This window comes from Hetaerina americana, unplaced genomic scaffold, assembly GCF_022747635.1.
Source record: "Hetaerina americana unplaced genomic scaffold, ioHetAmer1.1.p SCAF_5, whole genome shotgun sequence".
In the NCBI taxonomy this organism is placed as follows: domain Eukaryota; kingdom Metazoa; phylum Arthropoda; class Insecta; order Odonata; family Calopterygidae; genus Hetaerina; species Hetaerina americana.
The window spans coordinates 36,757,710-36,784,094 of NW_027287095.1; the positions used below are offsets into that span (position 1 = coordinate 36,757,710).

At 34.7% G+C, this 26,385-nt stretch overlaps 1 protein-coding gene across 1 annotated transcript in view; it reads left to right on the forward strand.

Annotated features, from left to right (window-relative positions):
- The first annotated feature begins 302 nt into the window (after positions 1-302).
- psidin (phagocyte signaling impaired) overlaps positions 303-26,385 on the forward strand; it is a 28,221-nt gene continuing 2,138 nt past the window's right edge. The window contains exons 1-15 of the mRNA XM_071592481.1: positions 303-363; positions 750-835; positions 943-1,081; positions 1,596-1,789; positions 5,433-5,728; positions 9,194-9,687; positions 11,984-12,153; positions 13,828-13,988; positions 17,174-17,358; positions 17,449-17,618; positions 17,735-17,902; positions 20,570-20,676; positions 22,955-23,228; positions 23,640-23,957; positions 25,482-25,598. Coding sequence (XP_071448582.1) covers positions 303-363; positions 750-835; positions 943-1,081; positions 1,596-1,789; positions 5,433-5,728; positions 9,194-9,687; positions 11,984-12,153; positions 13,828-13,988; positions 17,174-17,358; positions 17,449-17,618; positions 17,735-17,902; positions 20,570-20,676; positions 22,955-23,228; positions 23,640-23,957; positions 25,482-25,598 — 2,940 coding nt within the window. The remainder of the gene's footprint in view (positions 364-749; positions 836-942; positions 1,082-1,595; positions 1,790-5,432; positions 5,729-9,193; positions 9,688-11,983; positions 12,154-13,827; positions 13,989-17,173; positions 17,359-17,448; positions 17,619-17,734; positions 17,903-20,569; positions 20,677-22,954; positions 23,229-23,639; positions 23,958-25,481; positions 25,599-26,385) is intronic.

Sequence of the window (26,385 nt, forward strand, 5' to 3'; positions counted from 1 at the left end):
GAGTTTTGCTGCTCTTCATCTAAAACAATATTTAACTAATGATGGAATAAGATATGGAGTTGTTTCGTTAAAGAAGAGCCTTTTCTAAAATATTTAACTTATAACAACTTATTATTTAAATAATATAAGGATTTTTTCGTGAAAGAAGTTATTGCGATTTGATAAGCTTTTAAATACGCTGAAAAACTTATGGATATGTTTCGTATACAACCTAGCACGTATATGGGACAAAAGGGATTTGAATTGTATTAGCTGCACTACTTCCATCTACAGGTAAACAAATAAGTAGTGTTTCGGTCAATATGGCTGCGAAAACACATGTGGATATAAGTGTTAGTGAGCGGCGACTTCGTCCAATTTATGGTAATGATCAAAATGTTTCGACTAATATGCCATTATTACAGATTATAAGCGTATGTTTATGCACTTATCAATTTCCAACGGAAGTGGACCCGACAACTCGTGTGTTTACCATAACTACATCAGACTCAAGCAGCCCTTGTTCAGTTATAATTTTGTTTCAGTTTTTATGGGTTGTTAATAATTAAATTGGTGATATTGTGCATATTCTTTCACTCTAGAATCATTGTGTGCAAGATTAACGCTGGTTTTCATACAGGATATCTGTAAAAACCAATGGCCTCTGCTGCAAATGTAGTTAACGTGACTTATCTAGTACTGGATTTACGTTCGCGAGTGTAACTTAACTTTATGATTAATAGTTAATGAATTTAAATTTTTTCTTATAGACTGGCTAGATGTTGGGAATAACAAGAAGGCCCTGCAGGAGGCTGATAAAGTTCTTAAGAAACAGCCTTCCTTTCAATGTGCTAAGGTTTGTTGCAGTTGTATAATTATGCCATCATTTTATCATGGAATCTTAATAAAATATGTATATTCTGTAACACCAACTTATTGATTGTCCGTGTAATTGTGAATTAGGTCTTGAAAGCTTTGGCGCTACTACGGCTGGGAAAAGATGACGAGTGCGAACAAATATTGGAATCCGTGCGACAGGAGGTCCCGTGTGAAGATTCAACGCTACAAGCAATGACTCTCTGCTATCGTGAGATACATAAACGTATGTTAGCATGCTGTTTTTCTTTGCATGTGATGGTATGGAAAGTACAGCAAAACTAAAATTTACTGCGTTCAATCTAAGTTGGCACTTGCGGTTCAAATGATATTGGCAATGGAATGGGCTGCATCTAATTATTATTATCATGAAATCACCAGCTATTGATGATGGCTGAAACACCCAAACAGTGTGTAATATGGAAGCATTGAATCCTCATAAAACTTCATCATCTGTTTTAGAAAATATCCAATGTTAACTTTGACCGAACAGGGTAAATATTTAAGTTTCAATGCATATGTTTTGAAATTAATTATCTTAATATATTTTATATTATTTTCTTTGCGGGATATTTTCTAAAGTATCTATTTCATTTCTCAAACTGAATACTTTATCACTCATTCAGACACTCTTCGATATAATGTTCAATGTTGTACAATAATTTTAAGTTTGCTCTCCGAGCTTGCATATAACTCCTTGGTGGAGGTAATCCTGACGATGACTTATTTTCGTTTTTAAGCCGAAAAAATTTGTGAAATTTATGAAGGCGCTACAAAGAAAGATCCAGCAAATGAGGAGTTGCTCACCCAGTTGTTTATGGCTCATGTGAGAGTAAATGATTACCGTAAACAACAGCAGACAGCTATGGCACTATATAAACTCAAGCCTAAGAACCCCTACTATTTTTGGGCTGTGATGAGCTTAGTGATGCAGGTACGTAATTATTAAAACTATATTTCTATTTTAATTGATATTACCAATTTGAGAGTGTTGGAATGTTTAATATTTGGGTACCTTCGGCCTAGGCTTTAGTAGATGGTACTCATGGGGAAGTTAGGACAGGTTGAAAGATGGGTATTGGAAATTTAAGGCTTTCATGCATGACCATAGGGATCAAAGTGTAAAAATAACTTAGATCCTAATAGTTGAGGAATAATGTTTTTGGTGTAAAATACCAAAGGTTGTAGGCTCATTGGCCTCGAGAGTCACTTGTGTGAAAAACTAGAGGTGCTGTGTTAGTTGAAAACCATATTGTAGTTGCAGGAGCCTATCTTCCAGAAGCAGCATTTTGTGAACCTGAAAATTAGTTGTTCACTGTAGTGGAAATAGTTGCTGAGAAAGTCTGTTGTTTGTCGTGAGCTATGGAAAGTCATGACTTACAAGGTGGAGAACTAGTCATGATTTCTTCACCAAAAGGGATCAGGGAGGGTGCAGTCCAGGAAATGTCATCAGGCACTCATGACTGAGAGTAGATATCCCCTCAGAGGAGAACATCCAAAGGAATTAGCAAACATGTGAACGTTTACACTCTTCGGTGACATTATTGATTAGCAGAAACATGTCAAGGTTGCCTTTTCAAGTAATGAGAGAGACAGATGAATACAAGCCATGCAGGAAGAATACGATTCTCTTATAGAGAATGATGATTGGGTCTTGGTCTACCTAGGGATAAGAAAGTTGTGAAAAAAGTTATATAGGGTGCTAATGATGAAGTATGTCAACTCAAAGCGAGACCTGTTGCTTAATGTTTCACCCTGGAGGATGGGATTGACGATGATGGTATGATGCCCAATGCTTAGACATTCAACTCTGAGGACTCAAATAGTCGTATATGCTGAAGTAGATTTAGATATTGATCATGCAGGTGTGGTGATTACATTTTTAATTCTGTCTTGGAGGAACAAATCTTTGTAGAATTCTGAGGGTTTTGATCAAAATAGTGTGCTTGCCTGATTAGGCAATTTATGGGCCAAGAAAGCATCTGGAGTTTGGAACTAGAAGTTGCCTAATGCACTGCTTGAGATTGGTGATAAAGGATCAATTTTCAAGCCTCTTGTGCATAGTAAAATTTCAGATACAGGTGTGGCCATAGTTTTGGTGTATGTTGATGGCATTATTACCTTCTCCAGTGTTTAGATTGAGAAAGCGAGACTTAGGCTGAAGTGATGACTAAGTTTTAAGTTAAGAGACTTTGGTGAAGCCATACATGTGTAGGACTATGGATTTCCAGAGACGGGAGTTATTTAGAGATTTATATTGACCTTTAGTCAGAATTTCCCCTACCCTGGTGTGAATTTCACATGCCGTTGGGCTAAGAACTGGGTGAACTCTAGCATCACCTACCAAACTGACCTTCAGGTGGATTACTGTGTGTATGGTTATTAGGAGTGGAATGGATAATGAGTGAATTGTTATTACCAACTGCTAAAATGATTCATAGACAGGTCGACAGGTTTCATTTTTAAACTAACTGGGCGACTGTGTTTTGGAAATCCAGGAAACAGCAGCTTTTTGCCATACCAAGTACCGAGGCTGAATATATGGCATGATAAGTAGCTGCCAAAGAGACTGTTTCTCAGAGTCTTATGCCTGAGTTGCTTGGTACAAAGAAGTCTATTGCGTGATATAATGACAACCCGGGCACTTAAAAGCTAGCAAGTAATCCTGCATTCCAGGGGAGAAACAGGCACATAGACACAATGCCTTGAGAGATCTTGTCCAATGTGAGGAGATAAGACTAACGTATCTCTCAATAAGGTTTTTGCCTGCTGATGTGTGGATGAAGTGACTTAGTGTGTCAAAGCACCTAGTGTGTTTGAGAGGTCTGAGCATGGAACCAAATCATTGAGAGAGAGTGTTGTGATGTCTAATATTTGGGGGCTCCTTTTGCTTATCTTTGCTTAGCTGAAAATTAGTTTTAACTCGTAGCTTAATTTGTTTCTTTTGTGGCACCACTGTATATTCTCCCTTCCAGCTATTTTGTATTTCTGTAATAAATATGTGACACTCAGAAATTTTTTTTTCAGTTCCATTGACCATAATTAATAGGAAGCTATGCTCTACAAATATTGGGAAGTAAGAGCACTTAAATTAGTGACCTTTATCATTACACTGACATTTGTAACCATAGTTTCCCACCTGCAATTGATTTGTCTTCTTTTGTTCCCAATAAATTACAAGTTTTTGAAAATGTCCTTGCTGAAAGTGTTGGTTATTTGAAATTCTAAAGACTCTGTTACAAATTCTGAGCCAGTTTATGAATTTTTAATAAATATACCCAGTTGTCACTTTACCCAGTTATCATTTAACAGATATAACCCAGTTAGTTTGTTAAAATTTACAACATGGTTTGTATTTAAATTTTTAAAAATATAAGTTCAATGGTTTGTATTAAAAATTACTACTTTTTATTTTATAAAAATACTATAAATAGGGCAGGCCTTGTGTAATTTTTTAATATGACATGTTGCTAGGATTTCAAGCAGCATTGCCTCTGGCCATTGATAATTTTGGAGAGTAGTTTACAAACTGTATGATGTGTTTTTGTTTGTCCACTTCTTCTGAAAGGTTTGTATTGTATTTTCAAAGTAGTAACATGGCTGTAATGATACTTTTAATGAAAAGCTGGATGTCTTTATAGTGGTTCAGTGTTTTGACCTTACCTTTATTTATGGAAGAAAGAGAAATGTGCCAAATTACATTTGGTAAAATATCATTTGCATTAATTGGGTTAGGTAAGAGTTGATTAAAGCTAATTAGGCTGTAATTTAAAAGATAGTAGCTAGATAAGGAATCACTAGTAATAGTCATTCAAGTGCCTGTTGGAATGGCTATGCTTGGATTAATATTGTAGCTTTCGTGAATTTAGTTGCCTCTTTTATTATAAAAGAAAGGGCTTAAGTGTCTGAAGCAGAACAGCCATTTCACAACCACATTTTATTTTACTTTTGAATTAAACGTTCAGAAAGACAAAGTCTTAGTTGTTATGCTAGTTGGCTTTTGTGCAGAATAAAATGGAAATATCCATAATTGTTTCATTGGCTTACTATATCCCTAAAATCTAATTTTCTGGAAGTGCCTGTAACTGTGGAAACATGAATAATTCACCACGTGTGTATGGATAGTGATTTGAGTTAAAAAATTATTTTAGTTCAGTGCCCTCAGAAACTACAAGGTTAATAATTAATGTACCATGGGAATTTCACGGCCATTGAAATCATCCCATTAAATTAATTTAAGTTGAAGTACTCTATGGTAATACATATCTCAGTCACCACATTATGCTTATTCATGTACAGTTCTGGTGGTTAAATGTCATTTCCATGTAATTCCATTAGTCACTAGAAATTTAACAATTTTGGCTGCTTACAATTGACTCCGCATGAGAAAAATATTCTTTCAAGGATGACTTTTGTCATTTATGTCAGAATAGTGCAGTGGCAAATGTACTGAGGATATATAATCACAAAGCAAGATTGCTTTCTAATTTTTTGACCTTAGGTGAATTTGTAGAATATGAAATTCAGTATGGCAATGAGCTGAATATATATGCATGTGAGTATTTCCATACTTATAGGCCTACAATGCAGATGACAAACTATCCAAAGGAGTCGTCCTACCTCTAGCTGAAAGAATGGTTAAGAAGTTTGTTGAAGAGGGCAAGGTTGAGGCTGAACAAGAAGTTCAGTTGTACTTGATGATCCTGGAGATGCAGCAAAAATACTCGGAAGCCTTAGAAGTTCTATCCGGTCCTCTTGGTGCTAAACTTGTGTCATGTCTGAATCCAGTACCTATCCGTCGAGCAGGGCTTTTAATGAAGATGAAGAGATGGAGTGACACCAATCTTTCATATAAATTGCTCCTAAGGGATGAGTAAGTTCATAAATTTATGTCACACCTTACTCTTAATTCTGCATGTACACTTATTACCTATTAAACAAATGATTAGATTTCAGGGGTGATCGCATGAAAGTAGTTCAAAATTGTAACTGGCATGTTACAGAATACAAGTTGTCAGTATTGTGTAATTCTTCCATTGTATGAGAATACTTTTTGGGTATGAAGAATTTAAGCTTTCACAATTATTTATTATTTAGCACCACAAGTGATAAAGTTGAGTTGTCGTAAATTCACCTGGGGAACTTTTTTACGTTTGGGAGATGAATCAAAATGCTGAATGTGCCCCTCTCAAATGTGAATTTTTGTCAATATGAAATGTGCTAAGTGAAAGTGATGACAGTATTAAGAAAAAGCATACTTAGCATATGAATTATACAAATCTTCTAATAGCATTGTCTTTTGATAGACATGTTGGAATGCATCTTCCAAAAGTTGCAAATAGTCATAATATTTTGCTTGCGATGTTTTTTGCCTCATTTTTTTAATATTTCCAATCAATTCTAAAATTCCTCTTTAAAGTTAATTATAAAATATTGCATCTATGGGATCACTCATGATGTTCAAAATTTTAAAAGCTTGACTGTTATTCCCTGTATGTAATTAGTCGGAAAGGACTATTTTTAGAAAGATTATAAAATAAATGATAAATATTGTAATTCAAGGTTCATTAAAATTTTGGGACGCTAGTTTTTTATTCTACTTCATCGATAACTGGAGCTGTTGAATCTTTATTGTTTGTTTTTGTTGTCAATTTCTGGCTGAAGAGTGGGCATTAGCATATAAAAATATGTATAGTGTTGTAATGTTGAAAGCAGGGCAAGGTAAACTTAAGGCAAATATTTGAAATTTTGATTTTGCCATTTTTGTATTCTCTTAAATAATGTTAAATGCTTTTTCATTTTTTGTGCACACATAAACTTCAATTTAATTTCCCAAAATAAATATGTGGATTCTTTGATTTATGTGTCAATTTGTATGAAGTTGAGCTAACTGATTTGCAATTTTCTCACTGTATTATAGCACATTTTTATCTTAAGTTTGGCATATTTTTTCAGCTTCACACCTTATTAGCATAATCCAGCACCTTGAATTAACATAATCAGTAAATAATTTATCACAAAGGAACATTAAAGCAATATACATAGTAGTGTTTAAGTAATTAATTTTTATATAATACAATGAAAATTATGTAAACCCTTTGGCAAATGTGTTATTTTTGGGGTCGAGTTTTTTTTTATTCTCATGCTATTTTTGAAATGATCAAACAAAGGTTATGTGTTTTTCAGAGAAAGAAGGGCAAAGTTAAATGTTAAAATAGAAGGGTAAAAACTATAGTAGATGGAGCAGTTTACCTATCATGGAAATGTTTTGGACCAAAATGGTCAAAGTAGTAAGGAGATACAGAGAAGAATTACAATGGGCAAAGAATCATTCGTGGGGAGGAGAGAATTTATGAGAGGGACTTTGAGAAAGGACCTTAAGAAATGGCTCTTTAAATATTTTATATGGGGAGTAGTTATATATGGAACAGAAATATTGTAATTGAAGCAGGATGATAGGCTTTGATTGGAGGCTTTTGAAATGAAGGTTTGGAGAAGGTGAAGTAAACAGAAAGGAAGACAAGTGGGGAAGTGCTAGGTATGGTGAGAGAGGAGAAGGGATTGTTGGGAGGAATCGTGAAGAGAAGGGGAAAAGGGATACAAAGCATATTGATTGGAAGTGAGGTGTTGAAGACTGTAATAGAGAGGAGAATGTTAGGCAAACAAGGAAGGGGCGGGAATAGGGTAGTAATATTGGATGAAGGGAGGGAGGCAGTACACAGAGGTGAAGAGGAACCTGTTAAAGAGTAAGATGTTGGGATGTGTTTTGTTAGGAGAGACAAGAGAATTATTTGGTAGCTAGTGTCCACCCAAAACCTATCCTAACCTGCAGATTACCTATAATAGTGGTAATAATTTTGAGATGGAGATAAACTTATTCGTTGGCTTGTATAATTTTAAACTGTCTTTCAAAAGTATTACTGAGATTGGTAGAAATTAAAATTTGAAGTCTGTGGAATTTGGACAAAGTTGTCAAATTTTTATGCTAAAAATTCCTATAAACTATTATTGATATAATTACCAAATTAATCAATGAAGCTGTCAACCAGCAAAACTTTTGGGGAAAAGTTATGGGATTTGGCTGATGTGCTTGAAAAATCCTGGCATTAGATGCATTTTATGTAGGAAAGTTCTTTCCTGTAGAAAGAACAAAAGAGAGATAGGCAACTTTCCTTTTAATTTTAATCAATGAAAATGATAATTGATGAATTCACCTGAAATTGTACTGTCCTTGCTATTAGGCATTCTTTTTGAGATGTCCCATTTTAGTGAAACATTGCATCACTTTTTTTCAGAGTGTTTATTTCCTTTTCCAGCTAAATCATGTTCCTCAAAGGGAGCATTTGCTGTTGATAACTTGTAATTGTGAGAGAAATTCTGCCTTGGATGGTGTATTTACTTGATATTCGTTGCATATTCACAAATATCTCCACCACGCAGAAGTTTATCTGACACACCCAATATTACAATGAGATCACTTTTTTATTTTTGACATGGCAGCTATAATTATTGCCTCCTTGCCAAGACTTAAAGAAACGTGTTTGTAGACATGGAATCACTTGCGAAACATAATTTTCAAGGAATTCAAAGGAATTTGTAGACAGATAGTGGAAATCCTGAGAGTGTGTCACCAAAAATAGATATCTAGTGGAAAAACAGGCATCAATGGGAAATCATGTATTTTTCATATCTTCCCATTGTGATTAAGTTCTATGAAAGTGATTAATTAAGTTCTTCTGTCCTAATTGGTCAATTGTTCACTTGATTTTCACTAAGCTGTGTGTTTTAAAGAGTTTTTTCTCTGCCAAAAATGAGAGAAATTAATTAAATAAAAATTTGTATATTATCCACTGAAATTGTTACTATGATTTTTCATTTCAATTGTCCGTAAAAGGAAGCAAAAAACTGGAATGTGAAGATGGTGTTTATTTTCCAGTACTAGGACTACAGATAATCAACGTATTTATTTATTATTTCATCTTGTTATTTTACAATGGTTAAATATATCAATTTCCTGGGAAAGAGGCCAAAGATAATTATAATATGCTAGCTCTTGTATTAGAATTAAGACTTCTCTTAATCTCCATCAGCCAATTTCTTATAATACACTGCTCAGGCCTGGACTACCTCCAATATTCCTGAGTTTTTTTCTTGAACCATGCATAGTGTATAATTGACCTTGACGCCAAACCACTGAATTAGACATCCTTGTGAGTATTTTCACAAGTATTTTAATGAAGGCTGTTTATATGTCTAAAGGAATAACTGGAATGCTTGCATGAAATATAAATATAATGACAAAATTTTAATATAAACTTTTAACTTTCTTTTACTACAGCATAGATAGGTGGTCCTTTTACCAAGATTACTTCACGACATCCTTTCACCTGTTTGATGAAAGTTCTTCCCAGGAAAATGATACAGACAAAAAAGGACCTATGGGGGATAGTAATGTAAATGTGCTCAATGTTGGTGAAAATATTAATTTGGATTCTGAAAATGCTCAATTAGAAAAATGTGAAGGGACCTTAGGGAAAAGTGTAGACCAACAGTGTAAAAGTTCTGTAAAGGGTGTGTCACTAGGCTCTGGTTCTGAAGTTGTTCAGGGTGGTGGTGAGGCTGTGAGTTTAGAAAAGTGCAGTGGAGGCATCAGTGAAGAAGTCATGTGGTCAAAAGCAGATACCACTCCAGAGGACATAAGGCATTTCCTTGCCATTATTTCTGAGAAAAATGAAAAATTAAGTAGAAAATTCCGTGGACCATACTTGGCTTACCTGGAACTATACCAAAGGCTATTGGGCAGAGGGAAGGAGAATCCTAATGAGATAGCTGGTAAGTTTTGGGCTAAAAAACAAGTTGTCTGAAACTTGTTAATTTTACCTGAAAAGCCTAGTAAAGTTGATTTACATCAGCAGTCATAGATTGTAAATATGTGGGCTCACCTCACCAAATGCCTTGCAATTACTAAATACAGTGTACGGCAGTTAAATCCGGACAAATTAAACTTTTGTTTAAAAGCCAATTTATTAAAAAAATACAAATGAAAATGAAAATCCTTTTGCATACAAGTAGTGGTATCTGACAAGAGTAACATTACTCGATGTAACCCCTCATCAGCTGTAATGACCGCCTCAAATCTTGTCCTGTATCAATTGCATGCACTCTTTAAAACAGCACTGTCCATATTTGTGAATGCTGCTGCGATAGCAGTGCATAGAGATGCGACATTAGGGTGCCTCATCTTATTGGTAACTCTTTCGACCACGTTGCAAACATAATAGTCATGGGGGTTCAAGTCCAGGCTATTCGGGGAGCCAGAACTCCTTTGATTGGAAAACGTCAATGTTATCTGAGAGCAGGCATTGGACTAAATGACTCTTATTGAAAGACATACTGTCTTCCCAAGGCCACCGTTACCATCCCCGGTTGCACAACATTTTTCAAATTTTGCAAATTTGCAAAAATTGGCAAAATTTCTCTGAAATCAGCTCCTTAGCTTTTCCTTGAATGAGGTTTCCTCGCTGGGTTAGCAAAACCTTACACAGATTTCTCTGAAGCATTATACTTAGCCACAATATCATAAACAGTTGATCTGGGGTACCCAAAGAATCGAACTATTTCACGCCCAGTGCAAACACTTTTGATAATAGCGGCTCATCAATTGTACTCTGCACTTGCACATAACATCTCGGCCATTTTGAGGTTATGACTGTTTTCTAGATGACTGTTTACAGCCAATAGCTTTCACAAATGCCAATTGTGACCTCCAGTGGAACTACAATATGGTGGGAAATTGAAATTTGTCCCAAGATAACCGCCGCACCCTGTATATTCAGGATTAAAATTGAAGATTCCCATCAGCAGCTATTAATTATTTAGTATGAAATCGTGACTAATATGTGTTACTGTTAAAAAAATGTTTTTCATCACAATTAGGTACACCTAACATCAATTAAGTAAATATCTAAATTCCAATTTTTGCAGAAAGTTCTTGAAAAGTATCTCATATCTAATTTCTTAGACATAAATGAGTTATAATAAACCTTTCTGCAGAATTCTTTCAAGCCATTAAGGAATCCACTTGGTTAACAGTATATTAAAAATAATACTAAGATGAGTTTTTTGCTATTTTCCTTATGAAAATATCTGAAGTTCATATATTCATGTATTGAGTAACCATATCAAGTATTTCTGTGTGTGCTCATTATTTACGAGGGTCATCCGGAAAGTAGTACCCGTTCGTGCCGCATGAAGTGCTGACGACGCGAGTAGCCGCTGGACGAGGTCAGATAGCTTCAGTGGCTTGTCTGCCTTCTCTGAGCCAAGTTGCGTGACGCTAGCATTGCCTGTGTTGTTTCTGTGATTGTTTACAATGTTTAAAAAAATTGAGAACGCCGCCAGTTGTGAAGTGAGGGCAGTGATTAAATTCCTCAATGCAAGAAACGTTCGCCCATGTGATATTCATCGCCAATTAAAGGAGGTGTATGGAGACAATGTAATGGACGAGTCGTCTGTTCGGCGGTGGTGTCGCAACTTCAACATGGGGAGGGGGAACACACACGACGATGAGCGTTCGGGGAGACCGTCTGTCATTACAGACCAACTGGTGAGCTCAGTTGACGAATTCGTGAGGAACGATCGGCGCGTCACAATTGATGACATCTGTGAGCATTTTCCCAATGTTTCTCGAACAATTGTTCATGAAATTGTTAAACACCATCTGCATTATGCAAAAATTTGTGCAAGATGGGTCCCTCGCGTATCTCAATGAGCTGGCGGCGAAGGACTATGCAGCAGGAATACAGAAACTTGTCACACGTTATGACAAATGCCTTAATTTGCTTGGAGATTATGTTGAGAAGTAGTTTAAAGTATCCTCTTTCAAATAAAATTTTTTATGTTTGTTAATATTTACTTTTGTGTCTTTATTTCACGAACGGGTACTACTTTCCGGATGACCCTCGTAGTTGTAATTCTATTCCATATGTGGCGAGAAAGGAAATGACTCCCTAATGTTTTCATATGCAGAAGAAGATGAGCTCCTATAACATCTATCAAATTTAAATAAAAAATGGATCCTGAAGACCTTCACTTTCTGTATTAATGTTAATTTGCATTTTATGAATAGGGGACATCGTGGAACTGCTCCTGTTGTACTTCCAGAACTTTGGAGATAAGCCCTGCTGTTTTCCTGACCTGAAAATATTTCTGAGTCTCTTACCTGAAAACAGAAAACAAGAATTCATAACAAAGGTGGAAGACATTGTTTCTCTACCAAAGGGGCAGTTTCCTGACACAGTAAGTTGATTGGTGACAATAAAAAAATTATTACCATCTATATTTTAAGTAAATTTTCCCTTAATCATCTAATTTTGCGTTTTCTTTTGTTGATATAACTGTGGTATTATTACATTGTGTGTTAACTTTGTACCTAGGAAATAAAGCAGTTGACAAATATATATCCTGGAGTATCATCTTTGAATACAAAGATAGTGACATGAAAAGTCTGTATAAAATCTGAGTAGAGATATCCAGCTTAATATTTCCAAGATCTCATCATTTTGATAGGAAAATTTCTTATTGAAAGGCATCATTAGAATACATTTAGATTATTGTGCTTGTGGCTCCTTTTATTGCCATTTAGTGCATCCACTTTATTGTGGATGGTAGGTCTACCCGTGTTCATAGAATGAAGCTGTAACATAAAGAGAATGTACTTGACAAATGAGACATGCCGGACAATTATTCTATCTTGTATTTGACGAAGTATCTGTACAAAACTTCAATTAATGTCAGATAACTTAAAAGTTATGTGATCTATATTGTTGGGGAAATATGCATGATAGCCATAGTTTTTGGTATAATTTTATTTCAAAACCAAGGAAACCAGTTAGCTATAGTATGTTACAACCTATGCACTTCTAACAGAAGCATTAACCTATAGATAGTGTATATAAGTGTACATCTTCAGATATTATAACCAGAATTCAAGTGCAATTATGAGATATCTATTTTTTTAAACTAGGTCAGACAAAGTGATAAGCTACCTGGAATTTCATGCCCTTATGATGTAAATGCATGATGTATTCAGTGAAGAAAAGGCTTGGAGAAATTTTAAACAAATGTTTGAACTATATATTTTACTGTGAAATATTCCCAGACCAATTATCTCAAGAGTCGACATTGCAGATGCATAAATAAGAAAGACTACATATAAATGTCATGTGGATTGCATCATTTATGACTTTTAAATCTATTTTCTATTTCATATCCATGAGACTGTGACCAAATGGTCACTTATCTAAAAGTATTGGTCTAATGAAATTTAATTTTCATTCATCTCACCCTGAAATTTGATTTGGATCCACTGATTGCCTATGAGAGTCAACTCTCTTCAGGTGGCAGAGGGCAACATCTATTGAATTGCTGCCCCTTCTTTGAATTATTAGTTACATCTTGTTTGGCAACAACTCTCCACCAATTCACGATCCCATCATCATAATTTTTTAATCTCAATATTTAGGTAACCTTAGTCATTGAAAGAGCATTATGTCCTTGTATGATATGAACTACTTATTAATACAACTGTTTATTCTCTAAGAACATTTTTTCTCAGCTAAGTGATGGTTATCCACCATCAATAACCTGGGACCTATTTCTCAAAGGTATAAGTCAAGTTTAAAGGGCTTTCAGTGCACTAATGTAGAAATTCTCTTCCTGTTTATAGTTAAATTATTCCAGTACTTAACAAGTCTATTTTTGACTTTTTATGTTTTAGAATGTTGTTTATATCTAATATTCATTTTTTAGCATGTGTAAATTTACTTGTTGAATTGAGAAAGGTTCAAGAATTTGCTAAATATATGTTTTGACAAGACTAAGTTCAATGCTATTGATAATAATGTTTCAACTTTTCTGTCAATATAAGAATGTCGTATAGCATCAGAAATTCAATCATAATTATTATTTCAGGCACAGCAAATGCAACAACATATTAACCTTATAGAACTTAGCAGGAGAATTGGTCTTCACCAAAGCTTGTCAAGGGATGACAAAATAGAGCTTGCCACCAGTTTAATTTCCCATTATGCTCATGGAATATGCTTTGCATCACCTTTGCAAACTGATTTCTCGTAAGTGTAGACAAAATTTTACATCTTTGAAGTGTAATATTTCTATTTCAATAACTAATTAGCCTGCTAACTTGGAGTTATTAGGGTTTATTTCCATCTTTTGTATTTGACTTTGGTAGTTTATAATTGGCAAATATTTAATTGTAAACTTCTCCATGCCTGTTAGTTGTGCTGAGAAATCCTGGCAATCATATATGATTAAAATAATATTTACATATATGCTGGGATATGAGTGGTGTTAATCAGAGACAGTCTGGTTATGGTTAAATATTATTATGAATAAGGGAAAAGACAACTGGGTGAAAATTATTTTTAAGCATTAAAGAGGCAAGTATTTCCCTGGTTTACGACCAGAGTTCATGTTACTTGGTGAACAATTGTAATTTCTCAGTAACAAATATAATTTTATCACAATCTGCTGCTCAGCTGTATATGTATCCTAAATTTTCATTTTAGCTTTGCCATATTTGGAAGGATAAAGACAGACCAAATGTAGGTGCTATTCACCAGCAATCTGCCAATGCATATTCTTGGTTGGGTTTTTTTTAAATTTTGTAATTTTTCCAAGTGGGTTTATGCTAATTGGAAATTAGTTTTACATTCGATTTCCGGGCAAGTCTCCAGGCACCTGCAGCTCAACCCAAGCTATGTGATTTTTCGGGTACCAGATCTTCCTGGGAAACCGTAACCCGCACTGGGAAAGTCACTGGCCCCTCTACCCTGTTGTGAGAATTTCACACGCCGTCAGACTTAGTACTGGGTGAACTCTACCATCACCTACCAAACTGACCTTTGGGTTGATTACTGTTTTTATGGTTTTTTTATAGGTTAATTAGGATTTGTCTGCAACTTGTAAAAATATGCCTAAGATTTTATAAAAAAATAAGTAATTTATCAAAAGTCATCCTCTACGCAAAAAATTGTGTTTGGTATGTAAAGAAATCTGATATGGTTGGCACGTTATTTTCTCAGCTATTAATTATGGAGGGTGGGATTGATGCAGAAGGATATTGCTCAGATCTGGGAGTCACACATGTTTTTTTTGGCGCACTATGTCTGGAAGTGCTGGAAAAGGTATTGACACATTCTCAGACACCCAGGAACAACTGAATCTTAGACCATACACTGTCAACCCTACAAAGATAAAGATGAGCCCAAGAATTAATATTTACAACATTCACACTAATTGTATCCCAATTCTAAAAATAAACATTGAGTAATTGGTCAAAATATATTATTATTTGGGCTAAATAACCCGAGAGCAGCAATGCATTGTTATATTTACTTCATGTGAAATTATGGGCCCTGATGCCTGCCTTGGTGAAGGTAGGGTAACGTCCTCGTCTGCGAATTCAGAAGTCACCGGTTCGATTCCTACCTAGATGGGTTTTCTTCCACCTGGGGCATGGATGTATGTAATTTTCTCCAATGTAATGTTTAGGGGTTAGGTGGCAAAAGGTACTATGAAGTCTCAATCTTGCCCCAATAAAGTCGTTAAATAAATTAATTAATTAATTAGACCTCTCACAAGGTCTTTATCACGGCTGATTAGATCCCTTGTATGGATGAAAAATGGGTTCCTTTCAGGGCTGCCTTAATCTGAGGGAACAAAAAGAAGTCTCCCGGGGCGACGTTAGGAATATAGGGGGTGTGAGGCAGCATTGGCCCCTGGTCTTTGGCCAGGAACTTGCGGACTCGTGGCACGTTGTGGCAAGGCACGTTGTTGTGATGGAGTTGCCAGGTAGTGGAGAAGTCTTTTCTCTTCCTGATGGAGTCTTTCCAGGACATCCACGTAGGAGGCAGTGTGAACTGTCAGTCCTTGAGGAACAAACTCCTTATGGACCACTCCTTAACCGTTGAAAAAGTCAAGAAGCATTGTTTTCACTTTTGATTTGCTCATTCTTGCCTTTTTGGGCTTGGAGCCTGGTTGGTGGGCCACTCAGAGCTTTTGCGTTTTGTTTCTGGCTCGTATTCAGAAACCCAGGTTTCATCACCAATGGTGACGTTGCCCAAATAATCAGGTTTATTTTCAATACTGTGCAAAGGTTCACTTGAAATTTTCACTGGATTGGTCTTTTGTGGCACGGTCAGCGCACAGAGGTTTATAATAACTGACGTGTTGCCGCTTCCACGGCTTGGAGAGCACTGAGACCGGTGTTGCGGGAAAGATTTGTGGCCCCTCACTTACTCCATGTGGTTAGATCCCTCTCCGACAAATAGGAGCAGTGCAGAAAATTTAATTCCCTTACCTTTGGAATGTACCCTGTATTATTAAAGGCAGTTAATGGTGTATATTAAGGACTGCATGCACTAATGGAAATCGGTTTTGTTGTTTCTGAAGGAAAGGATTCCATGAATCAATTAGATTTGCCATCAAATTTTCCTATTTCATTATGTATTTCTATTTAATTTCAAATTTTAAAATGAGATTTAGGCTACCAATAATGATGTACTTGCACTATTGATATAGACTAGAAATGCTTACATTGTGCCCGATTGGGCAACCTTTTATTTTTGAGAAAATTTTATGGGATTGGATGTATTGGAGGAAAAGTGTCATTACCAATCAAATTCTAGAATTTTTCTGATTGTATACAAAACAGATGCGCACCATCTTAAAAAGGGGTACTTCTTCTATTTTATTACATTTTATGGATGAATAATTTCTGTCTGAATTGGTTTCATAATTCTGAGCTATAGTTTCATATTCTATTCTTTAGTAATTCCAAGCCCAAAACTGAGACATTTTGGTTACACTGAGAAACCTTTTGGTTACTCTTAATTTCCTATTAATTTTTAACTAATTTTGCTGCAAGGTCAAGTTGAAGTTTCTTGTTCTTGTGCATGGAACTTATCCCAGCTCGTCCTCACATATATATATCATTTGCTATGGTAAGCACAATCTAAAAAGATTAAGGTAGCAATGTTTCCCAAATTTTAAATCATCAAAAAATGAGTACAAAGACTCCAAGACATGTGATTAGCAATGGTTGTGCAATAATCCTTGAGATTATATCTAAAAAATTGTGTGTATAATGATCTACTGGAAAATAACTAATTTTTTATTATTAAATTGGTCCTACGAATCTTATATAAACACTCCACCACTGTTTTGAAAAGAAAAGAGAGGAATTTTTATAATAATTTGCCTTATTGTAAATTTGGCTTTTTTCTTCCTCTTTCAGTATGAATGATATGTATGCAATAATCGCTTGCCATCTTTTGTATGAGGCATGGTTGGATGAACAAATGAGTGACATCCCTTCTACAAGTCTTGCAAAAGCAATGATTATACTTGAGCTTGTTCTGTCACTGAGCCCATCAAATTATCATGCCAAACTTTTGCTTTTAAAATTATATTCTCTTGTAGGTAAGTAAACTTTTCTCTATTCCTCTACTGCTTGTGGTGTGTGTTATGTATGATTTGACATGTGATAAACGTCTGGTTCTCTCATTAAAGGCGCTGGTGGTGCAGCCCAAGGTATTTATGAGCTCCTAGATTTGAAACATATGCAACTGGACTCGCTTGGTCATTTACACTGTTGCCATATATATTCTTCTGGCCTCTATTCTCATGCCGCTAATATTTATGAAACTACCCTCAAGTTTTTCACTGCCAACTACAAAGATGTATGTATTCCATTGCTCCTTATTTGTAGTGTAAAATTTGGTGCCAGCATTTTTCCAGCTCTATATATTTTATATTTGTATTGTCATTAATTTTATTTTGATTAATTCAATTTCAGAGTGTAGATCACTTAACATTCTCCTATAAATTTGGTTCATTTTTGACCATAGAGGAGTTTGTTGAGTTTAGGGAGCGGCTTGACAACTCTCTTCATTATACATCAACCACTGTAGAAAATATGCTGCTTGAAATTTTGCGAGCTAATAATCAAGTGCAAAGGTTACAGGTAAGTTTGAAATTCATTTTCTTTCTCTGTTTGTGTGTACACCCTGGATATATTCTTGATTCCTTTTATTGTCAATATTTTATCCCTCCTATTTATTGGAAATACTATTGACTTGATAAGATATTTGTGCCAATGGCATAACTGTACTGTTACATAATGCAAATGCATTCTAAATTTTTGTATGCAGTATTTTAAAATTTAGATTCCTTATTATGACCATTATTTTTGAATTCTCATGGTATATGTTGCATGGGTTAATGCCTGAAATCTGAAATTCTCCTGAAATTTTTTTTCGCTAGGATTCTTCATGTTTTATACTTATCTACAATTGCTTGTCATTGTTCTCAAATTTTTATTCTTAATTTTGTTGCTCTTTTATTTTTTTGAAATTTTTATTTACATGTTGCAATCGGTTACTTCTTGTATTCAATGGTTTTGAAAATATGTACAGTGAAATACACGAATTAATCTCTGTAGGGGATCAGCTCTTATTTGCACTGTGTGATGTGTGTGATAGTTTGTCAGACATGATAAAGCAAGCTTTCTTATACTTTTAAAGGAATACATGTTAAAGAAAATTATTGGAAACCAGGATGGTTGGAAAGGTTAATGCAAAAATGATAAACGCCTAATTTTTTGGGGTAAATCATTCTTATTTTTCAACATAAGTCTCGTATTTGGGCGTGTACATTTGGTCCAGCATTGCTCCAATTTGTTGATCCATAAAAAATAATGTGATTGTTCCAAAAGTATGAAATACACATTTGTTTTGACAGTCACCGAATATGAGTTAAAATATGAGTAAATATGAGTAAATCTTCTTCCTGCCAACCATATTTTTATTTTGGAAAAGAAGTATTAGCCAAGGAAGACAACTCTGAAGAATAGGAAGGATAGGAAATGTGTGGGAATTGAAACTCACATCAATTTTGTTGTCGCAATTGTAGAGGAGTGAGCTGTTCCAATTTCAATGTCTAAAAAGACTATTGTGGGCCAATAGTGGATGTTTATCCTGCAGATCAATTTTCAAACAACCTATAATTTTGCACTCCATGCAGCTTTCACAATTTGATCCTTTTTTTTAAAAAGTCAACAAGATTACTCGTTGTGAATTCCAAAAAACAGTCTCCATAATCTTCTCAGCTGAAGAAATAGCCATCTTCTTCTTTGGTGCAGGTATCCAGCTGGAAATGCATAGCATTTGCGGTTCCATGGTCACAGTCATGTACTGGAATGTACATGTTTCATCGGATCTGGCAAATAAATGCTTTAAATCCTGTGTATTTCACTGAAACAGCTGTAAACTGGCCTTGAAATGTGTCCGTGATTTCTTTTTTGGTTGACTCTGGACAATCATAGTACCCTTCTTGTGGATAGCTTTCTCATGCCCAAATTTTGATTCAAAATGTGATGTACCCATTCACTCAAGATGTCTATAGTATTATTAATCTCACAAACTTTCATTATTTTGTCATCTATCACATTATCATGAATTTTATCAATAATTTCTAGAGTAGTGAACTCAACATAACATCCAAACGTCCCTATTACATGTGCACACTTGGCTCCTTAAAGTTTGAAACCTCTTATAAACCATGCTAACTGAAGGTGCTGGTGCATAATAATGTATACCAAATTTCCCTTTCGTCTCCTGACAATTCATGATGTTTGATAAGTGCACAAAATTCTTTTATCCATTTTTTGTAAATTTTACAACTTGTTTGATCCAAAAGAATACCAAACATAGAGTAATAGATGGATGTAGGTGAAGCATGGCTGTGTTTTCTTTCAACTTATGCTACTAACTGAAAACATCTTTGATACCCACCATCTTTCTCATTTTGCATGGACTTTTCAACCTACCCTCCTATTTTACTTTAAAATAAATGTTTTTGATCACTATTGAACAGAAAAATGGGATACGCTCTTGTAATAATAAAGGCAACTCTGTGGAATAAATTATTCTTCAATTTTTTAGTTCAAGAGATATTGAAGCTCAGCATTTTTTAGTCTAGCTCCTTGTAGAAGTCCATGTATTGCTGAAGAAAAAGAAAAACTTCTATTTTCTTCTCCTATATTATTTCAAGTTTGTTTATAAAATCTTACCAAATGAACGATATATGGAATCAACTTCCCTGAAAAATGTCCATTTTCAGTGTACGAAATAATTGAATCGCACTTGAAACACAAAATATAAAGACTTCTCACTGCGTTATAGCAACGTCAATTTCTGTGAAACATTAAACGAGTCATCCATTCCTATCCACCTTGATTGAAATGTTCACACCTTCACAGGTTATCTTCTTACCATTCCTGATTCTTTTTTACTCTGGCAACATATTATTGTATTTATATTTAGATGAACACTTCTTCTTTCCAATAATTTCTGATACTGTCTTCTGAAATAAACCTGTAAAAAATGAAGATTTCAGATTTTCTTACTTCTTTGTTTGGCTATTTTGCCGCACAAATATGTAAAATAAAGATGTGAATCCTGATTGAGATTTTACAGTGCATATCAAGTAACTTGCATGGACAAAATGTGTATATAGCAAATTTTGGCCTGTGGTATGTGATATTAGAAATAATATGTATTATGAGTTATCAAATTAAGATTCAACTGCATTTCTTATGGTATTTCTCTAATTAAATATATTATTTTGGCAGACTATGGCACAAATGGATATCAATCCTGAAAAAGATAAAGTGGACTGGCCCAAATTGCAAGATAACCGTGATCTTAAAGTAATGATTGCGTGGGACCCTCCAGATAGGTAAGTAGTTGAGAGAGAGATAAATATATGTATGTTTGTTTGTGTGAGTGTATATAGTATATACAGCATATGGAGCATTGGCCTGGTGAGTCAAAAGATACATGGTTCAAGTCCCGGTCAAGGAAATATTTTTGTACTCAGGGTAGTGAAACATTTGTTTTGCTGCAGGCATTCCACAATGACACATTGTTACGTTAATTCTGTTATTAACTTAAATTTTATTTTTTAATGTAGTTATTATGTGACTCAGCATAAAATGCCCCAGGGTTTTTTTTTAACTTTAGCTTAAACCTGTGGTAAGCAATCCTTGCAGCATAAAAAATTCATATAACCAGGAATAATGTGGAAATTCCTATGATTTTTAGCCAGATTCATGGGATTTTATTGGATGAAAATTCTTTCTTGAGTGTTCTTGCTTGTTTGAAAATTTGTGTATTGTTCAAATCATGGAAAGAGAGGGGGTGTGCTACCATTTAAATTTGTTAAATTTCTCTGGTGTCGCCACAATATTTACAAAAACAGGTGATCTATGACGACATTGTTGAAGAAAAAGACATTATTCATTACGAGATCTGTGGTAACTTTAAAAAAAATTTCTTTTGGTAATTCCTCTGTATTTCCTGTTTCATTTTCCAAACCTTTCGTAATTTAGAGTAGTTTTTTGGGGTGAGGATTCAGTGTTGGAAAACATTAGTGAGGATAATGCTCTTATGCTGTGGTAACTTTTCCCTTTTAGCAAATTCCATCCTGATGAAATTTTTCACATATTAACATAAAAGATAAAATTATTGTGATTATATTGCTATCTGTGACTTTTAATTACTTTATTTGCAATTTACATGGTCCATATCTTTAACCCTATTTCTCTCAAACTATGTCCATAATTTCATTTCCATTCATGCTCACATCAAAGCCCCTCAGCAATTTGTTAGATGAAATACCTCCTCAAAATTTTCCTGCCATTCAGCATGTATCCTATTTGGTAGCAGTTGGTATAGTGCCAAACCAAGAGTGCTATTATAAATTGGTACTTAAAATTCGCTTAACTGGAGGGTTCCAAGTGTTAATTTCTTCATTTAAAAATAAATCCACTTCATACTTTTGAATTGAACAGCAGATCATATCCAGGGTTTTTGGGGAGGCCAGTAAGTAAGTAGAAAAAAATTTTGTTCAGTGAATGACCATACAAGTACTACATCAAAACCTCCTTGAAAATTCTTAACTGAAATGTCTGAAGAAACTCCTTGGTTTTGAGAATAAGAATCCTATGGATACCATTTGGGTTCAGTCAGTATGCATTCTCCTGAATTTAAATTCAAATTTTCTTTAACTCAGTGTTACTGACACTTTGCTCATTCAAGCAGTCCCATCATGTTTTTCTTTGTAAACTTGAAGTCATCAATTGTTATTTAGTTCTATGAAGCCTGTCCTTGCACAGGCATCATTTTTGAGAAGACTACTGCTTAATTGAAAATGCTAGTTCATCTGAGAACTTTCAGAAATTTTTTCTAATATATAAGTTTAACAGGATTTTACTAGGAAAAGATGGAAATAAAGCAGAAGAGCTCCATGCAGATTCCTTACCCTGGGCTCTGCAAAATAAAACACCAGCCCTGACTACAGTCACCCAACATTTTTTGGGTCAAAAATGTTAGTGCTACATCAGCAAGCCCTCTAGTAGCCATATAGTGAGTTTGCACTCCCTTTTCCTGTTAATGCTCTTCTTGTGTATGTTAAAAGATGATATATAAATCCTTTTAATTGAAACATGTATACGACTGAAAGTAAATGGATGTCCAATACTTCTCCTAGTTTGGTGTTGACTGGCCCATTCTTTTGGACTGAAGAGGAATAATTGATTTAAAAAATATATTTTTTTGGATAATTGACAATCTTTGAATGATGACCTGAAACCAAATTGTCCCAGTGAATGGGGTCCCATGATGTAACTGATGAATTTGGATTGAGAAGAGGATAAATGTTTAATAAGTTTACTATACTAATAATAATGATGGGATGATATATAGCACTCATTAATATAAAGCTGTCACAGTAAGTCATTTGGAGCAAGAAAGATTTCTTTCAGTTATGGCTCAATTTTGCCTACCGTGTTGATTCATCTTAAGTGCAACTCACTTTTCGTTCATACTGTGTATTGATTTTGTGTTATTAAGCATAATTCTGTTGAAATTTGTCTCCGGTTTTATTTATAATGTATTAGCATCTATTTCTCCTTGGAGTGTTTATTTTTTTAATTTGCTATCTCTGATTTTTATAGGCAAATGTCCCCTGAAACAACGAAGGAAACATTTGATTTGGGCGTAGACCTTCTTAGACTAAGAAGCTTAGTTCTTCGCATCATGGGAGCTGCAATCATGATGACAGAAAATGTTCCAGCTGGTAGTAAATCACTAAAAGTTGATGAAACTAATGGTTCAGAAATCGGTTGTGAAGGGGATCTCACATTAGTTCTCCAAGGGCTTATTGATGAATTAGACCATCATTTTAGTTCATTATGTGCTCAGTATCCCTTAGAAATTCATAAGAAAAAGGTATGCTTTATGCCTGAAAAGGTACTTTTTCTCTACTCATTGAGATTTAGTTTTATAATTGGTTAGTTGACTGGTTGATGTTTCCCTCCTGAGGGTAAACTGTCCCCCCCCCCAATGCATGTATGAATTTTGCATGTTTACATTATTTTTTTTTTTCAAATTTTAAAAATGAAAAAGTGGAAATGTGAAAAAAATGAATAGATAAAATTTTAGTTTAGAAGGATGGATTTGCCAATAAGGACTTATTTTTAATTTTACCATTTGAAATAGTTGAAATTGGGGGGTTGGAGGTATCTAGAAGTTACTTGAATTGTAATTTGTGAAAACTTTTTCTGTATGTCCATGGTGTGATGGAATGATGAAATTGTCAAATCATTTATTTTATGTATTGATATATCGTTGATATTTCAGTCATTGCTAAATGTGATTGCTGCTCCATTGCCATCAAGAATATTTCCTTTGGTACGCCATGGATCCTGGTGCAAGCACCTCCAAGTGATGGTGGACATATTGATTGGTGTTAGCCTTACCCGTGATGATCAAAAACAGCCATCTTGTAATGCTAGTCCAGAGAGTAAGGAAATCCAGCTTTGGAGTAATATGTCTGATGCTGCGGATATGCTTGAGTGTTCTGTAAAAGAAATTAAAGAAGAGGTTTTAATGTGCCGTGAATCATCTGATCTCACTAATCGGAAGTCATTTTTGGAGCATGCCGTAATAGTTGTTGAGGTATGTCATTCAGTATTGTTTTTTTTGTTGCAATTGTAGGAGTCTTTTGCCTGGGGCTATTTTTCGTGGAGGTTTGTTCTGTGAAGCCCTTAATCAAAATTGTAGGACATATTCTGGATATAAAGTGTGGCACTTGGTGATAAATAGGGTTTTAAGGAGGTGAAGTAATGGACTGAATTTAGAATCTGTAGCATTAAGAGTGCTGTTTTTTATTATTGTTATATTATCTACCTTTATTCCTAGGCAAGGACATCACGTGTCAAAATATTGGCACCTCTGAATGAGACTCCTTTACCCATTAAAGGAAAAACATTTCTATTTTTGTCAAATATATGCATTTTCATGATTAACACTTTTTTTGAGAATTAGAAAAGTGAGGTAGAGCTACCATTAAAATTTAATTTAAAATCCTCAAAATATTACAAAAATGTTATCAATATGTAGACAGTTCGGTGGATATTGGGCTTTCTGGCTATTTTTAAGAATTTATGGTTCAAATGGTGCCTCAGACATGGCTGTTATGTTATTATATCATTGATTTTCTACGTCAACCGTAGACCTTGTTGTGCAGCAGACCTCAGTCACAAATTGAGTAGTTTCAGGCGTGATGTGGTGGAATTCTAACTTAATAATGAAAAGATAGTAACCATTTTTCAATAGATAAGTTTAATAGCACAACCCGGTTTCAATGTACTGCATCATCTTCGGGTGCAAAAATGAATTCAAGTGCTGTCTTATGTACATTTTTGCATCCGAGGGAGGGGAGAGAGGTGGATGTGGAAGGAAAGGAGGGACAGAAGAGCAGAAGGTTGGTCAACTAACCAATAGGTTGCAAAATACAAAGTTTGAAACATATTGAACTAAGAGTACACAAAGTCTCAAAAGTCCATATGGGTGAATCACCAATCCTTTCTGGCGCAGTAAGAATGGCGTCAGAAAGCTAGGGGGGGAAGTCGACCATTGGTCACCTGAAGATGATGCAGTACATCGAAACCGGGTTGTGCTATTAAACTTATCTGGTGGAAAAGTGTTACTATATTTTCTTTATTATGACCTCATTCATTATTTCACTTCGAAACACCCAATTTTTTATGGTGTTTCAATTTTTATCATGACCAAATCTTAATAAAAGTAGAGTACACAAACTCATGAAAAGCAATTTCCTATGACAAAATACCGTACACACAATGTCACAACATCTTGTTCCTTTAAAAGCCCCAAAATTTCAGAGTTTAAGAGGATGCCTCGGTAGCTTAAGTGGCTAAAGCACTCGACCGGATATTGAGGGATCTGGGTTCGAATCCCAGTCAAGGCAAATGATTTTTACACTCTGAAATTGTTGCATAGAATGGGAAAGTTTTCATTGCCATTCTCTAGACATCCTGTTGACATTATTAATCAGTATTTGATCTTGTTATGTATGTCTAACCTTAGCTTGAGAATATTTTGTAATATCTGCATTAATTTGCTCAAGAATGCATGTTGTAACTTGTATGAATTGTCTAACAAAGAAAATTGTTTCAGATGATTGAAGTCACCATCCTTGTTTGTGGTGTTTGCCATAGTATTTTAAAACCTATGAAAAATGCTCCTCTAGTCAAAAAATGGAAGAAGAAAAAAGAAAACATCAATACACAACAGGTATAGATTATAGCTAATTTCAGTAATTAGTAACAATACCACGATTAATTGTGGATTGATTGAGGATCAACTATTAACTGTGGAATAATTATGAAATTACTGTTTCTACTATCTATACAATCAGTAGCTTGTAAATCTTCACTGAAAGTGGATTTTATAGTAAATTTGTTAGGTAAATAAATTCATGTTGATGGGACTGCAATTTTGACCAAATTTATAACTCCATCAAACAAAATGTGGTTTTACAATTTTAGGTAACTTTTTTCTGAATATTTTAGTAATGCATTTCATAGGGGTTTAGTGGCTCCATTTGTTACTCTTCAGCCTCTTTAAATGTAAAAAGATTCTATTTAGGTATAAACACTGCTTTTAAATAAAATATTTTACTGATCTTCTCCAAAAAAAGTGTATATTAATGAAAGAACTTCAAACAAAATAATGGTAATTCCTTCTCTTGCCCAATTAATTTTACCTATTGCCATGAATTGAAAAGGATTTGTATCCGTTCCATTCTGTCCCCGAATATCTCAAACTGTCACTGGAATCAATTAAACTGAGCAATTAAGGAAATATTAGTGATCGACTGTTGTTTGTTATTTGTTGTGCTTAGCCTGATTCAATTAATTTTTCAAATACATTTTCAGACAATATGATAGGTTTTTTCATGTTTTTCTAAATACCTTGAGAAGGCCATATTGGGAAAACTGACATGTTCTTCATTATCGATTTGGCAATTCATTTTTGACAAATGCTGAACATTTGCCCCCAATGGCTGAGTTTTTTTCAT